Source organism: Thunnus thynnus, chromosome 6 (assembly GCF_963924715.1).
Source record: "Thunnus thynnus chromosome 6, fThuThy2.1, whole genome shotgun sequence".
Classification (NCBI taxonomy): domain Eukaryota; kingdom Metazoa; phylum Chordata; class Actinopteri; order Scombriformes; family Scombridae; genus Thunnus; species Thunnus thynnus.
In genome coordinates this window covers 29,312,960-29,329,097 of record NC_089522.1, presented here as the reverse complement: position 1 = coordinate 29,329,097, position 16,138 = coordinate 29,312,960, and the positions used below count along the sequence as shown (strand labels likewise).

The 16,138-nt window shown below is 41.0% G+C and overlaps 2 protein-coding genes across 7 annotated transcripts in view; one reads left to right on the top strand and one right to left on the bottom strand.

Annotated features, from left to right (window-relative positions):
- lima1a (LIM domain and actin binding 1a) overlaps window positions 1–3,993 on the top strand; it is a 30,397-nt gene extending 26,404 nt beyond the window's left edge. For all 5 annotated transcript variants that reach the window (XM_067593290.1, XM_067593293.1, XM_067593294.1 and 2 more), the window contains 5 exons: window positions 141–206; window positions 367–418; window positions 893–957; window positions 1,046–1,179; window positions 2,076–3,993. In XM_067593290.1, the coding sequence (XP_067449391.1) occupies window positions 141–206; window positions 367–418; window positions 893–957; window positions 1,046–1,179; window positions 2,076–3,156 (1,398 nt within the window). In that variant the 3' untranslated portion in view covers window positions 3,157–3,993. The remainder of the gene's footprint in view (window positions 1–140; window positions 207–366; window positions 419–892; window positions 958–1,045; window positions 1,180–2,075) is intronic.
- Window positions 3,994–4,768: 775 nt separating this feature from the next.
- spryd3 (SPRY domain containing 3) overlaps window positions 4,769–16,138 on the bottom strand; it is a 64,964-nt gene continuing 53,594 nt past the window's right edge. The window contains exons 9-11 of one of the 2 annotated variants that reach the window (XM_067593288.1): window positions 15,176–15,295; window positions 14,532–14,674; window positions 4,769–5,518 (exon numbers count right to left, since the gene is read on the bottom strand). In XM_067593288.1, coding sequence (XP_067449389.1) covers window positions 5,441–5,518; window positions 14,532–14,674; window positions 15,176–15,295 — 341 coding nt within the window. In that variant the 3' untranslated portion in view covers window positions 4,769–5,440. Of the gene's footprint in view, window positions 5,519–7,003; window positions 11,725–14,531; window positions 14,675–15,175; window positions 15,296–16,138 lie in introns of those variants that run through there. The other variant, XM_067593287.1, reaches the window with a different exon arrangement.

Sequence of the window (16,138 nt, the reverse complement as noted above, 5' to 3'; positions counted from 1 at the left end):
TCGTAAGCAAATAAACAGGCCACACGCAGCTCAGACAGTCAAATTTTTCTAGGTTGAAAGTCTGTCTCGTGTGAGTGTAAAGCGGCGACGTGGGTTAAGCGTTTTGTTTCTGAACTTCCTGTGTGTCTCTTGTCTCTCAGAACGATCAGCTGGACAGTTACTGCGGGAAGCAGAAGGAAAATGTCCCTCCGTGCTCTCTGGACATGGTGAGGATTATAACGTCAACACAACTGCCTTTAAATGCCACAAACTGTCGCAATCCTTTCAGTTTCTGCTCACTTACGTTATTATAAGTTACATGATATGTCAGATATGGTTGATGTTTCACTTCATGGACTCTTTCTTCTTTTTCTTCATTTGTTACAGAGTCCAGAGTCTGAACCAAACAGCAGGAAGAGTTTTACCGCAGAGAGCAACAGTAATTTACTTTCCATGTCTTCATATGACTCAAGATGATAGGAATTCTTTTCCTGTAATGAGAACTTGGCAAGTCTCATTTAGAGTGGATGTTTGGGTTTAGTTAATGGGAGTCCACACAGTAATTGTGGCAAAACATGAAGCACCTGAAGCTGATTATTCTACTTTCAAAATAGAGTCCAGTCTGTAAGAGTTGAGTTATTCAGAAAGTAATTGATCTTTTTATTAATTTATCTACATTTCTATATGTTCTACTTCATACAGCAGTAATTATTTGTCTACTATGAATCATTTGATAATTAATTTCTAAACTGTATCCACTGCTTCATTTTTGGATCCCTGAACATCTAAAATTCACTTTATGTGGGGGGAAAAAGTCAAGCGCTCTACTTTCATTAAACATGAAATCAGCTCCATCTAGTGGTCAGAACGCGTCACTGCCTTTTCTTATACTTCCCATTTCGTTCTCCCTCAGGTTCTGGTCCCAGCACCCCAGCATCCTCCAATCAAAGAGACTCTTCTCAGCCCAAGACTTCCAGGGTGAGTCCTTCACATCGGACACAAACAGACAAAAAACACATTTCTGTTCTGTTTTGTACCAATAACTGAGTTTACTTTGTGTGTGCAGAGCTTCCGCCTGCCGGTGAGGGAGACCTGTGTGTCGTGTCTGAAGACGGTTTATCCTCTGGAGAGGCTGGTGGCCAATCAGCACGTTTACCACAGCTCCTGTTTCCGCTGCTCGCACTGCAACACCAAACTCAGGTGAGGACTTAACTTAATCATTTCAAAAAGAGCCGGAGACACTGGAGGCATATTTTCTAGAGCTTTAAGGCACTAGACAGTCATTGTTTGTTCTTATTTACTAAACAACTACATCAAAGTTTGCGGAAGTAAAGCGGCACCGCTGAAAATTGCATGTTTGGGCTCATGCAAGATGGAGAGAGACACCCTGACTGCAAAACAAAATGTTGTCTTGGTGTCTCTCTCTGTGACATTTTGCAGCAGCTGAGCTTCAATATTTAGTTCACACTGAGGAGAAGCTGTAACATCTGCACAGATGTTAGTCAAAATATTACAGTATACCACCAAACAAATATTTATATGAAACCATCAAAGGAACCTGAGATGCAGGTTATATTTTCTTAAAGCAGAGCTCTTCTTCTGTCAAACTGATTTTCTGATTTTATTGCATTTTAATGAAATGTTACTGTAGTCTAATTATACTGTGCAGCTGTAATATGAGGGGTAAAAAGAAACAAAAACTAAATTTGGTTTTGTTGGCAGACAAAAAAATATGACCAGGAGAAATTAAACTGGGATCTCTTTTCAAAAAGGAAATGAAAGTCTCTTCAGACAGACAGACAGAGGCTTTGTGGCCCTCTGAGCGCTGGGCCTTAAATTTAACATCTGGAATAATTCCAGACAGCTTACAGTTAATTCAAATTAGTTTAGCACAACACAAGATAAAAATGTGACGGTTTATTTTTCCACATCATTTTATTTTTCTGTTTCCTGCTGTGGCCTCCTGCTTCAATTTCCTGGCTTTTAATAGCTCACATTAAGTCCAGTCCAGTGTCCCATGATTAGTTAAAAACAAATGAGCTATTTGTTGTTTGTTTGTATTTTCTAACTGTGTTTCTTATTTCTTTCCTGACTAGTTTGGCAAACTACGCCTCCCTGCACAACAACGTCTACTGCAAGCCGCACTTCTGCCAGCTCTTCAAGGCGAAGGGCAACTACGACGAGGGCTTCGGCCACCGGCCCCACAAAGAGCTGTGGGAGGGCAAAGGCGAGGCCGGGGAGACCTCGTCACAGTCCAACACTCCGACCAAGCCGAACATCCAGACCCCCACCCCGACCTCGGACCTGGAAAGCCCTAGTGTGGAGGACTCCCCGCTGGCTAAAGTCAACATCCTGACAGCCACTATGGAGGCTCTGGGACAAGGATCATCGGAGAAGGCTGACAGACCCACCGAGACCCGCAGGCTGAAAATCTCCTGGCCGCCACGCACAGAGCCAGAGGACACGACCGGCCGCAGCGAAGCCGCGACAATCACAGACGGGGGCTCCGCCACTAAGCCCATCCGTGCCAAGTGGCCCCCAGAGGACGACTCCCCCTCCTCGCCTCCCGAGCAGGTCAGAGAGACGCCCTGCCTGCGCCGGAGCTCCTCCCTGAAGGAGCGCAGCCTGCCCTTCACGCTGGCCGGCAGCACTCCCGCTCCCGAGGCCAGAAAAGAGAGTCAACCTCCTGCCATGGACGACCGCAACCTCAGCCCTGAACCCTCCAGCATGGAGCTGCAGCACGGCGGCCAGTCGTCAGACAGCCAAACACCCACCGAGGACAGCTGCGTGGACGTACACACCAGCTCAGGAGAGGAGGAGCATGAGGGGGAGATGAAGAGTGAAGACATGCCAGAACATCCTCTCAACCAAGAAGAAGAAGAAGAAGAGCTTGACAGCACTCCACAGGAACAACCCGGGCAAGAAGAAGAAGAGCAGATGGAGGAAGAAGAGGATGGAGGTGTGTTGGAGGAAGAGATGCCTCCTCTGAAACACCAGGAGACGACAGAGCCCATCTCATCTCCCGAGGGAGAGGTGGAGGCCAGCCGATCCTCGCAGGACGTGGGCTTCTGGGACAGCGAGGAGGTGGACGAGAAGGAGCAGGAGGCGCTGACGGTGGAGGAGATGATCAAACGGAACCGATACTACGAGGACGACGAAGAGGATGAGGATGTATAAACTGAATAATCTGCTCTTGATCAAGAAGATGACAGCCATGGACATTTCTCCTTTTTTTTTTTTTAAAGATGTTTTCTTCTTCTCTTCCTAAAAGAAAGTTGCTGCAGTGTCTAGTGTGAACTCTACTGAGCTCTTTATTTGTGCCTCTTTGAACAGTTTGAAACATTTAAAGCCATTCCTGCAAGATAGTTTTTACAAAGACTGTCGGAGAACGTTTCCGCTCTGACATTTTAAATATACAATATTTAAAATTAAACCCCAAGTAATTAATATTTTTAGACAGAAACGTCCAAAGGTTATGACACATAGAATCTGTTTTATTTTAGTGTACATGACTTTTGTAATTTTCTATTTTCATTCGATGCCTCCTAATCAGTCCATTATTCTGAAAAAAGATTTAAACTACTGTTATCTACCAGTTACATGGTTTTTGGGAAAAAAGCTCACTAAATTTGCCTCTTTATAAAGTTTAATATGAGAGCTAAAAAAATGAAATGAAGCCCAGCACTTCCATCTGTTAACATTTCTCTCTCTTTTTTTTTTTTTTAAATGATGGGTTTGGTTAGTTTTTGACACAACATCTGTAGAAAATACATCTGTCACTTTATTTTCAGTTGCCATTCTGTATGTACAAGTTAAACTGGAAAAAAAACAAACATTTATGTTCCTTTTGTTTCCCATTTTGAAGAGTTATGTCTGGATCTGAATAATGTTGTACTGTTTTTAAACCAGGGGACCAAATATCCTAGATTGCTACTGTTTAAATAAATTGTTATATACAAAATGTCTGAGTTGCTAATCTGTGTCCAATATGGCAATAAACTCAACTCCTGCTCAGTCTTGTTTGTTTATAGGCAGAGAACATCCTTAAAGACGCCACAGCCATGAGGCTTTATTTACTGTAAACTGTGGTTTGAGCTGAACGCTGACATGCTGACGTTTAGCAGGTATAATGTTTACCATGTTCACCTCGGCTCAGAATGTCAGCACGCTAACGTTTGCTAATTAACCTTAAACACAGAGTGCAGCTCAGGCTGACGGGAACGTCGTTAGTGTTGCCAGAAATTTGGTCAAAAATCAAAGTACTGGACAAATTAAATTAACCTCATGCTGATGCTAGAAGAGAAGTTCAAGGATCAAAGTGGTTACTGCTCCTCTTAGAGGGGAACATTAATATCCCAGACTTCATGGCAACGCATTAAATAGTTGCTCGGTTAAAAGCCTGTGAAGATATTCAGTCTTCCAGGTCTTCGTATATCCAGAAGGGCTGAGCCGCCTCATCTAAAGGGCTCCTTCCTGGATGTGTTCAGTGAAAACCTCATGGTGGCGTCAGAGGACCATCAAAGTCAGTCAGAAGGGCTGCAACTAACTGACTGTTTTCATTATCAATCAGTCTGCCAATTATCTTCTCTATTACTTGTTTATTTCTAATTATAAGATTTCAGAGATTAGTTTTGTTTTGTGGAGCAAATATTTGTCAGTTGCTTAAGAAATTACTAATAATTATTCAATTATCAAAATAGTTGTCAATTAATTTTCTTTTCTCCATGAACGTCTGTACAAACTTTAACTTCAAATCATCTGATAGTTTTCAGTTCTCAGTGGTTGAAGGCTTGAGTACCACTTTCTAATAAATCACTGTTTAAAGGGGTTAAAAGTTGTTTAATAGATCAGTTATAAACCATTAATAAGAACATTTGTGTTGACAACTTGTAAGAAAATTCCTTTTATCATCCTCCAGCAGGTCGAGTGTCTTTTTAGCTCTTTAATGCAGTCACTTACCTGAATCTTGACCAAAAACAATTTGCAATATTAACAATTTATTAACACATCTAACTACTGACTTTACAGCTTTTTTTTTTTAGAAAGTGTGAACTACCAACAGAAAGGACATCAGTCAGATGAACCTGCCAACCTTTAGTGTTGTTCTTCTGGTCTATGACTAATTTCTACAACATTAGCATGTTATTAACAACTCATGAAGCCCTTTGTTACATCCTATAAACCCTCTTTTTAAAGGGCAATTATCACATTTAAGCACAAAAACATCACAGCTACTCAACTGAAGTGGTTTCATCTTTTAAGCAGCCTGTCTGTCTGTTGGTTTGTCAACACTTTGGTCCAGACTGAAATATCTCAACAACTATTTAATGAAATTTGGTGCAGACATTCATGGTTCCCAGATGGATCCTCCTCTGACTTTTCATCTGGTGCCACCATGAGGTTGACATTTGTGGTTCAGAGTGAAATATCTCGACAAACTTTGAGGAGTTTTCTATGAAATTTAAAGCAGATATTCAAAGTTCTTACAGGATACATCGTCAGGACTGTAGTGATCCTCAGACTGTTCCTCTAGCGCCACCTGCAGGTCAAAGATTTCACAGATTTTAGTACAATATTATGGGACATTCAAGGTTTCCAGACTATATATTCTACTGACTTTAGTGATCATCTGATTTTTCTTCAAGCAGCACCTTGCGAGCGACTTTTTCAGCTCTTTATTGAAATATCTCAGCAATATTGGATGGATCTGTGAAATTTTGATCACATGTTCGGTCCCCAGAGAATGAATTTTAAGAACTTCCTGCCTTTTAATCTAGCGCCATCATCTGGACAAAATTTCATTAACGTTACTCTTGGAGTAGACTACTCCACAAAGTATCGACCTTTCAGAGTAAAAGTGTCACAGCAAGAGTCACAACCATATTAGGGACGTGTGGCGCTGGTTTTGAATACAGGTAGTGCTTCTCAATCTGCCACAGTATTTAAAGACAGAGATGTAGACTTTGTTTAAAAGTGATTAGTTTTATTATTCAGACTTTATTGAACAAAATAACTATAAAGAAAGCAGTAAAACCACTTATAATCTAACACTGTCTCAGATTCAATTCAGCCATACAAGTGCAATACCAATAGTTGATCAGCAGATGTCCTTTTGACTGTATTGAATGTTTCGAAACAGTGAATCATTTTCAATACAATTGCTTCATATTGATTCAGTGCTTAAAAAAGCTTTGTTTTCCCCCCATCACCAACCTCAGCTGTATTTTGTGTTAAAGGACAAGTTCACAGTTTTTTCAAGTCCGTTTTTAAACAACAGTCAGGAGCCCAAATGAACATTGAAACTGATTTTTCTTGCTGTAATCATTCCTTCTCTTCATACTGACCATTAGAAGATCCCTTCATAATGCACTTACAATGTAAGTGATGGAGGACAAAATCCACAGTCCTCCTTCTGTGCAAAAATGTATTTAAAAGTTTATCTGACGCTAATATGAAGCTTCAGCGTCCAAATGAGTCAAATCAAGTAGATATCTTTCAACGTTAGTCTTTTTAGTGCCAAAGTTCCTCTTTTTGTTACTATACTTCCACCTGCAGCTCAACAGGGAAACACTGTCCGAGGAAACACAAAGAGGGAATTTGATGCTAAAAAGACTGTAAATGTGTCAGATATCCACTTGATATGACTAACTCAGACTGATGAAGCCTCATAAGCTTCACATCACCTTTTAAATGCACATTTTGGACACAATGTGGATTTTAGCTTCCATCACTTACATTGAAAGCACATTTGAAGGGGATCTTTTAATAGCCAGTATGAACAGGAGGAATGATTACAGTGAGATTTCAGTGTGTTTATATGGACACTTGACTGTTGTTTTAAGATACACTTGAAAAATTGTAAACCTGTCCTGTAAGTACTACTTACCACGCTACCCCAAACACAGTGAACATTGACAACATCACACTTGCTAAAAGTCAACATGTTAGCATGCTGATGCAAACAATTAGCCTCACAGAGCTGCTAGCATGGCTATAGATACATTAACAATGAGACAATCCACAATTTATTTACATTACTTAAGTCTTTATTGATGATGACACACGTACTGAACAAGGCCATTATAGTGCAAGTCAACAAGGCAAAGAATTATTACAGGAGTCCTTGGTGAGTAAAGTTGGAGACGCTACAAAACCAGATTAGCTCTAATTTGGTTGAACTGTGAAACTTTTTGTAAACTGAGATTCTGAGTAAACTTTTAAATAAGTGACTTTTAATACCCTGAACTTAGATGTGGCTGAAATAGCCGCATCATTGTCTCATTAATATCTTTGCACTGTCTAGCATACGTTTTACAGTCCAGGCTGTAATAACCTGATCTTAATGTCTCTATCCAGCCCTGCAGGAAAAGAATAGACTGTTTACATATTACATTTTTACATGTCCTGTGGACCATCAGTGGCCCTAAAACAAACACAACAGCTAAAACAAAACGTACAATCTCCAGCAGATATGTGATTTATTAGTTCACCCTGTGTAGTAATCTTTACGTCACTTTATATTTTCTAGCATTACTGTCTGCAGCATCCAAGTGTATGAATGATGCAGTTTGTCTACATGCTAAAACACGACAGAAACCTGCTGTATGCAGGTACAGATGAATGCAGGTAACGCTTTATTTTACGTTATTTTAAATTGATTTCCTGGAAATTTTCTGTGTAATTTGCAGGTGTTTAACAGTTAATTTTTAGGATATTTTACAGAGACGGTGGTGCAATTTGTATAAATTACGAGAAAAAATTGAAAAAAATGTTAAGTTTGTTTAGCAGTTTAATACCCACTCATTAAATGTAGTAGTTGTTTGCAAAAAATCTTACTAAATTAGACTCTTAATTCAGAAAATTTACAGTTTTTTTTTTCAGCATGTAGTTTTGTGTGTCAAATGATATATTAGCTTACTAGCTTTATTGAATAATTTTCTAAAACTAGCTTTTTGTTTAACTGTTAATTCTTCTGATATTTCTTTGAAAGGGTTTGGTAGAATACATGAAATGTACAACCTAATATGCTACTATTTACTTTGACACACAAAACTACACACTAAAAACTAAGTATTTTCTGTCAGTTAAAGAAGTGTTAAGAGTCTAATTTGATAAGATTTTTTTTTCCAAATTAACAACTACATACAAGCCCAAATACTGTATAATGATCAGGGACTTACCAACTAAACCAACTCAACACTTTTTCCGTTTTTTCTTATAATTTGTATCAAATTGCACCACCCTCTCTGTAAAATGTTCTAAAAATGAACCATTAACTATTTTTTACCTGCAAATTACTCAGAAAATTTACAGCAAATTAGGATAAAATTACAGGATTTGTAAGATAAATCGTTACCAGAATGTACATTATAGTTGATGTTTCAGTGCTGCTGATGTTGCTGATGGACAAATACTGATGTGTGACGTCTAGAGGCTGAACACACATCCCGGATGACGCAGAGTAAACTGATTTGATTAAGAGGTTGGTTAACCGATTTAGCTGATACAGTATAATCATGTTGATATAATAATTCCCTTTAATCAGACAGAAGGAAAAAAAATAATCAATCAGAATTATTTTCTGTGGAAACCAGCTTCCACAGACAACATATGACAACTTCGACAGTATTTCTCACTCAGCAGCTTCAGGCCTGTATCATGAAGCTCTCTCTGGGTTAGCCGCTTCACTGAGCTCGACACCGGCGATCCTGGATAATCAATATCATGATGCTGGTTATCAATAGGCTCAGTTAACTCTGGGTTTTCTATGCAGCTATGAAGAAGTTCAGTTTTATAGACGCATATCACATACGGCATCACCTCTTCTGACTACAAAAGCAAGAAATCAGTTTGATGATCGATAGACAATTAACTGTCAACTATTCTGATAATTGATTTATCATCATTATCAAGTTCCAGTTTCTCAGTTGTGACATTTTTCAGTTTTTCTTTATAGTAAATAGATAGTTTTTTGGGTTTGAGACTATTAATCAAAGACATCAAATTGGTTTTTTAAGTATTTTTCACAATTTTTTGACGTTTTAGACCAAACAATTGAGAAAATTATCAGCAGATTCATCGACAATGAAGAAGAAATAATCAATGATGATCTATAAAAATGTTTCTGTTTTTCTTTATTTATTTTGACTACTGTAAACTCCTGTAGGAATAACTTCTATATTTTTCCAGTGATCTGATTGGTCAACAGTTGAGCTGTTGACAGGTTTTGATCCTCAAAGCAGCCGAGGTTACCGTGGTGATCTACCTTGGCTAAAGTGAGCCAGCTTTGTAATACTGTCCCAGAAAACCTGAGTTTAAAGGGCAGGTTCACAGCTTTTCAAGTCTGTCTTAAAACAATATTCAGGTGGCCAAATGAACATTGAAACTGATTTTTCTTGCTGTAATCATTCCTTCTCTTCATACTGACCATTATTCCTCCTGTTCGTACTCACCAGTAATAAATTCAATGGAAGTGATGGGGGACAAAATCCATAATCCTCCTGTGCAAAAATGTGTTTAAAAGTTTATCTGAAGCTAATATGAAGCTTCAGCATCCAAATGAGTCAAATCAAGTCAATATCTTTCCAAAGATAAATATCTTTTTTTTGTGCCAAATTCCCTCTAGTGCCAAGAGAGAATCTGGAAAACTGTGGAAGAGATTCACTTTCTTTGACTCACTCAGACTGCTGAAGCCTCAAATTATCTTCAGATGAATTTTTAAATACATTTTTGCACAAAACGAAGACTGTGGATTTTGGCCCCCATCACTTACATTGGAAGCACATTTGAAGGGGATCTTTTAATGACAGGAGGAATGATTACAGCAAGGAAAAATGTCTTTCAATGTTCATTTAGACACCCGACTGTTGTTTTAAGACTCAGATTCAAAAATCGTCAACCTGTCCTTTAAGCCTAAAGCTAGCCGGCTAACCCGCTGATCTCGCTTCGTGATACAGACTCCTGGTTTTGCTGTCATACGCTGCGCAGACACACCACACGCATCACTAAAGTGCCGTTGGCAACACACACAAAAAGTAAAACCAGCAACCAAACATTATTGTCTTTATCTTAACAAAAAAAAAAACATCCAGCAGTTAATTCTACATCACATATGGCATCACAGAGAGGAAATTACCTTCTGACTACAAAAGCAAGTAATTAATTCATTCACTTAGCTCTTCAGCATCTTTTAAACTACTTGCTTTAAAAAAAGGTCATTCTAATTTTAGGCTTCAAAAAGGTGGGAAAAGAAAATGCAGATAGGAAATAATCCTTCATATTGAGGGGAAACACGCACAGTGAGTAAAACCTCGACATACGGAGAACAAAATGTTACAATTACAACACGTTACAGTACGATGCAATCCAATACAATAGCCCTGCAACTTCTTCTTCTTCTGTGTGAGGTTTACAAAGTTACATTTTAATTGATTTAACTCTATGGTTATTTTTTTTTATATATATATATATTTTTATGGCTGGTGTTGCATCGGACTGCATTATATCGGGAGGTGTTTCTGTTATTTTGTCCACCCACTGTAAGCATGTCTTCCCTACACGTCTACCCCCAGCCTCCCTCGTGTTCTCAAAGTGCTGAGTACAAAAACAAAATACATTCCCTGAACTTTTTTTTTTTTTGACGTAGAATAGAAATTTAAACGTGTATTCACCAGATTCGCCTTGTAGAAAATATACCTGACAAGTTTTCATTTGTAATCTGGCTCCGACACGAAAAACTAGAAAACTTGCTGATCTATTCATCCACTTTTCCAGGAAACAACATCTTCTGTTTGGTTGCGATTACCAAACCTGTAACAACCCTCTAACAGTAATCATGGATGCATTTCTGAAAATGTCGAAACAAATCCACTGTTCGCTTCCAGGCAGCTCCAGGAGAGCAGTGTGAGGTGGGGCAACAGCAAGTCCCTGATCGCTCACAGGAGGGCAGCCTCTCCCAGAGAGAGGACAGGGAGAGGGAGGTCGAGAAAGAGAGACAGAGGGAAAGAGAGAAAGAGAAAGAGAGAGAGAGAGAGAGAGAGAGAGAGGGTCAGTTCCCTGAAACATAAACTGCCAACGAGCTCTGACTCGGCACAACTGTTGGCCTCGCTCTGCTTTGCTTGGGGTCGTGACAAATGAAATAAACTAAGTGTGCCAGACCTCATGAGAGGGATTTAACAGCTCAGTGTTTCAGAGACACACTGCATGCGTTACACAGCTGAGAAAAAAAAAAAAAAAGAGGTTGGATGATAGCAGTACAGATTGCATAGAATTAACAGTTAAATATCTCCGAGGAGTTTTTTTTTAGCTTCTAGGTTCAGCCATCTACGCCCGCACCTTGCACGCTGTAACCTCCTCTCTGCTACCGTGCAACCAGGAGGACGATCCCGGTCGTGTTGCTGTGATGACGGTGAAATGTACGAGTCTTATAAATAAAAGCCGGGGCAGTGTCGAGGAAGATGACGAGGCGACGTGCATTACAGAACCGCAGCTGCTGTGTTTTCTGGCAAGTGGGGCTGTTAGCAGCATGCTAGGCTACCATGGGTGAGCTCTACAGTGCAGCCAGCTGTTCGCAGGGGGCGTAACGAGTCCGGGGTCCGGGGTACTCTCGGCTCATCCGCTGAGGGGATGCAAATCCACTTTGACCTTCTCCCCGCTGCTCAGCATCCCCACGGTGGGGTAGAGACCCCCGGGAGGTACCGCCATCTCCCTGCGGCCCATTAGCTTCCCGTTCCTCGTGAAGAACACCTGCAACACCACAGGGGGGCGATAGTGAGTTAAAGCAAACACACACACACAGAAAAAAAACCTTTCAGTGATGGTAAATCTGCTGATGGATCCAAGGAATAATTAGCTGTTAAAGAAAAGACTTTTCATAACCGCTGATACTAAAACAAACTTCATTTGAGAGCTTTCAGTGCGCCAGTTGTAAACAGGAATTATGTGCTGTTAGGAAATATCATTAAACAAATAAGTGACAGTGTAATGTCTGTCTTCTTTGGGGGGGGGGGGGGAGCCAATGTTTATAGTACATGTCTCTACTAAATCAGCGAGTGATCAAACATTATCTAGCTGTTCTCAAAAGAACACCAACAAGCTTTTCAATGCTAATACCGAGGGCTTCTTTCCAAGTCGGAGAGCAAATACCAACATACTAAAACAACAAGTGAAGTACTGTGGAGTGTATGTCTTCGATAAATCAGGCTGAGTCACATATCAAACATTTACTGTACCACCCACTCTAAAAAGAAAGGCTTAACCGCTATTGAATTACAGATGAAGGGTGAGTGAAACTGCAACAGGCTTCGTTAGTTTGAACAACACCGGCAGCGCGGCGATTCAGTGTGTGTGTGCTGTGGCTTTTCTATTGTACAGCCTTATTGCACACGCACACACACACACACACACGCACGAGCGCCTCGCCCTCCACACCCGCACACACGTGCAGCCGTGCCCACAGAGACCTCTGTAATGTCAAGGAGCAGTGCATTGAGGGTAATGTGTCCTGCTGAACAAATATTGACAAATCCCTGGATTACGACTCGGCCGATTCCATTCTCACCCACTCGGGTTTCAGTACCACATACACACACACACACACACATCCACCCGCCCCCCCTCCCCAAACTGAAAACCACAGTAATTAAAACAATAACAAACAAACAACAGTTGGAGCACGAAGCGGTTGGATGATTCCAGTGTGAAGGCGTGGTGGTGGTGGTGGTGGTGGTGAGACGGGGGGGGGGGAGATGGTGTGCGGATCGCGACATAAAGGTCACGGAGCGATGGTGACCTCCCACAGGAGCCGAGTTACACCAGAGTAGGAGAGTAATCGCTGATGGTGCAAGGTCGCTGAGGTTTGCCAAAAGAAATAATAATAATACAATAACATACAAGGAACTGACCACCAATCTTGTACTTTGGCTATTTAGACTGTTGACAGTAATAATTGAGATACAAGGACGGCTGAGAGCTTGATGCTGCACTGTGTTTATGTACTAGAGATGATTTTAAAAGGATCTGTATTTGACAAAACACAACCGATCCTTACATTACTGCCTGCTAGTGTTGCAGCGCTGCTCTCCTTCACAACATCCTCCAGTCAAAGCATCTCTCTTCTATACGAGAGTGAAAAAAAAAACTCATTTGGATCGTTTAACTCAGACTCTGATGTACTGACTCTCTCTTCATTATTGGCAAAGAGCATCAGTGTATGAAACAATCAGCTAGCAGCTTCTCATTTGTAGTCGGGGCTGACGGTCGCAACGACATCGGTGGCGGCGGCGGCGGTGGCGGCAGGTCGTATCAGCTGTTGCAACTTAATTCTGTGAGTGATTTGATGACAGGCCAAAATTTAAAACTTGGCTGTCGCCTGGTTTTGTTTGTCTGCGCTCAGCCAAAGATCATCTGTGAGGGAAGTTGTAGTTTCCCCACAACGATGACTGATGACTGATCTGTTTGCTTTATAGTGGGAGTCGCATCAATTTCAGGAGTTTCGATCTCCAGTTTAATTTTTCATCATTTCAGCTGATTCATTTGATATTTTGAAACCACGTCCTGGAGCGCTGGCCCCAGTCAGAAGGCTGTACTTGTTGTTTCAATGTGACAGATGCTTTTTAAAATCATCGTGGCATCAGTTCAGCTTCAGTATTGGCAGATAATCAATATTAAAAAGGACTCAGATCAGTATTTGGGGCTGGAAAAACTTGATCGAGACATCCCTAGTATAAACAGTATCTCTATTCTCCACCTTTGTATTTGGAGCAGTTTGTTAAAGGCTGGTAATTCCATTTTTTATTGTCAACAAAAAACAATTGATCCTAATAAGAAACAGATATTGTTGCACATCCAGCAGTTACGGAGCAACATTATCATTCATTTGGAGTCGTGCGTCTGTCCACCTGGTGAATTTAAGTCCAATATTCACTCTCTTTTAACTCTTGTTTTTGCTCTCTACCAACTCCTGAGGGAAATATCTGGCTCTTTAACTGCTGAATGCTCCACTATGTTCACCAGCTAGTCTACAGCTAACTGTGTTTATCTGTCATTTGGTGCGGAGTAGGTAGTGTACAGTGGGGTTTTTAGAGCTTTCCGTCTGAGAACAGCTGCCTGTTACGGCCAAAAACAACATTATGAGAGAGCTGAGAGTGAACCAAAACAGTCGAGTTAAGCTAAACATGAGCTGAAACTCACTGTGAAGCTCTGTAAAGCCGAGAGGAGCTGCTGATAATCCTCTGTAGGTTCATCATTAAGAGCCACGCCTTTCATTTATTACAGTTATTATGGAAAATATCAATTATAGCTTGTATGAATATTCATGAGGGGTGTAATGTCATATTTTGGAGGGAAGTAGAGTTGCTTATGTCTTTCATTTTTTTTTCCAATTATTACCTTCATTGAATAAAAGCAGCTATTGAAAAAGGCCTGATGACGCCTTCATCTGTCTGTCACGCAACGGAACAAATTTCCTGTTTGAAATGCAAATCAGTCAGTGACGTGTTCAGTTTACATGTATGTTCTAAACAGCTGCGTCATGTCTGGGGAGTGTTCCTCACCGTGACCTTCCTGCCTTCCTCTCCCCGCTCTACCTCTTCCCCATCTTCCTCTTCCTCCTCTTCGTCGTTGAGGTAAAATAAGTTCTGGACGCCTGCCTGACCCGGACGGACCTCCAGCCGCCGATCCCAGTCGTCCATATCACCTGAGGACATGTGTGTGTGTTTGTTTGAAGAAAAGGCATTAATGACCAGGTAACACAGAGCAGTGAAGTAGTTAGACAACAAAACATGTACCTGCAGAGTTATGACGCAACCTGAGATTTCATTTGTGCCGTCTTGTGCGTTGTGTGAATTTGAATAATTAGGATGATTTCCATTACAAAGTACAGAAGTACGGAATTGTTATCAAAGGTTTCGTAATGTGATGCAAATGCTCTGAAAGCACCTGAGGGATGGAAATCCTAAATTTGTCTCTCATGGAAAGGGGTTTTCCATGTGGGGGACTTTGCTTCACATCCATTTTTTTTTTCTCCCCCCCCCCCCACATGCAACACAATGAACTCTATTAAGACCAAATGTTGCCAAAACCGTCTTATGCTAAAACCACGATAAGTAGATATAAGAGCGAAACCTCCCACGGACACGCGAACCACTTTAGAATGAATGACTAGTGTAATTGTCCCACCCGAACCCTCCGCCCTCACCTTCTCCGTCCAGGATGTAGTCTCGTGGAAACATGATGCCGCATCCCATGATGTCACCTTTGAAGCAACGAGGACCGAAAGCGTCCCCGACCCCGCTGCCGTGGAAGATCTTCCCGTCATCTGTCAGGAGAAAAGGAAACTTTTTTTTAATTGAGCCGTTTATCATGTAGTCTGTTTACCTGTGAGGTTATTTTTATACTTCCGTTGCTCAACTTGACCCACAAGACTACTTGTTTAATGTGTTTACAGCCTGTTTATATGTGCATATATACAATATAGAGCTGGATGTTCTGTAAAGGGCAAAGCAGCACTAGTAAAAACACCTATCTTGCAAAAAAAAAGACATCAACAACATCCAAAAGGAAATCATCAAAACAACACATACTACAGTTGCGAGAGACAACAATGGAAAAAAAAAAAAAAAAAAAAAAGAGCAAAAGAAAAACATTGCAGAGGTAGCCTGCAGACGAGCTCTCCTCAAGCGAAGCGGCGTGGCTGCTGCTGGTAAATATTTATGGAGTTGTCATGGGACCCGTCCCCGGCTCAGGATACTGTTTAAACAATCTCTATCTGAGCACCGGGAGGGAGACGGAGACACTGTATCATTACGGCTCCCATGCGGGCCCTTGTCACAACACCACACACTAGGCAAACAGTGAAGCCACGCCGGCACAGGCGCAGCGTTGCTAAAAATAGCAGAGCAAGGGCTTTGGAGAGTCACAAGGGCTGGCACTGGAGGTGAGCTGGGATGTGGAAGTCTAGGTTTTTGGGCCCAAGGATAGAGCCAGTTGACTGGGACGGGAACGGTGGGAGAACTCTCTGGCGGAGCGTCAAGGGGCTGGAAGGATGTTCGCTACAGCAGCTGGAGGGATTTTTTCATATTCTTGCAAGTTCGAGTTCGTTGGCTCGTTTTTTTTATTCAGATTATATTTATATATATTAAAAAAAAAAAAAAAATCGCCG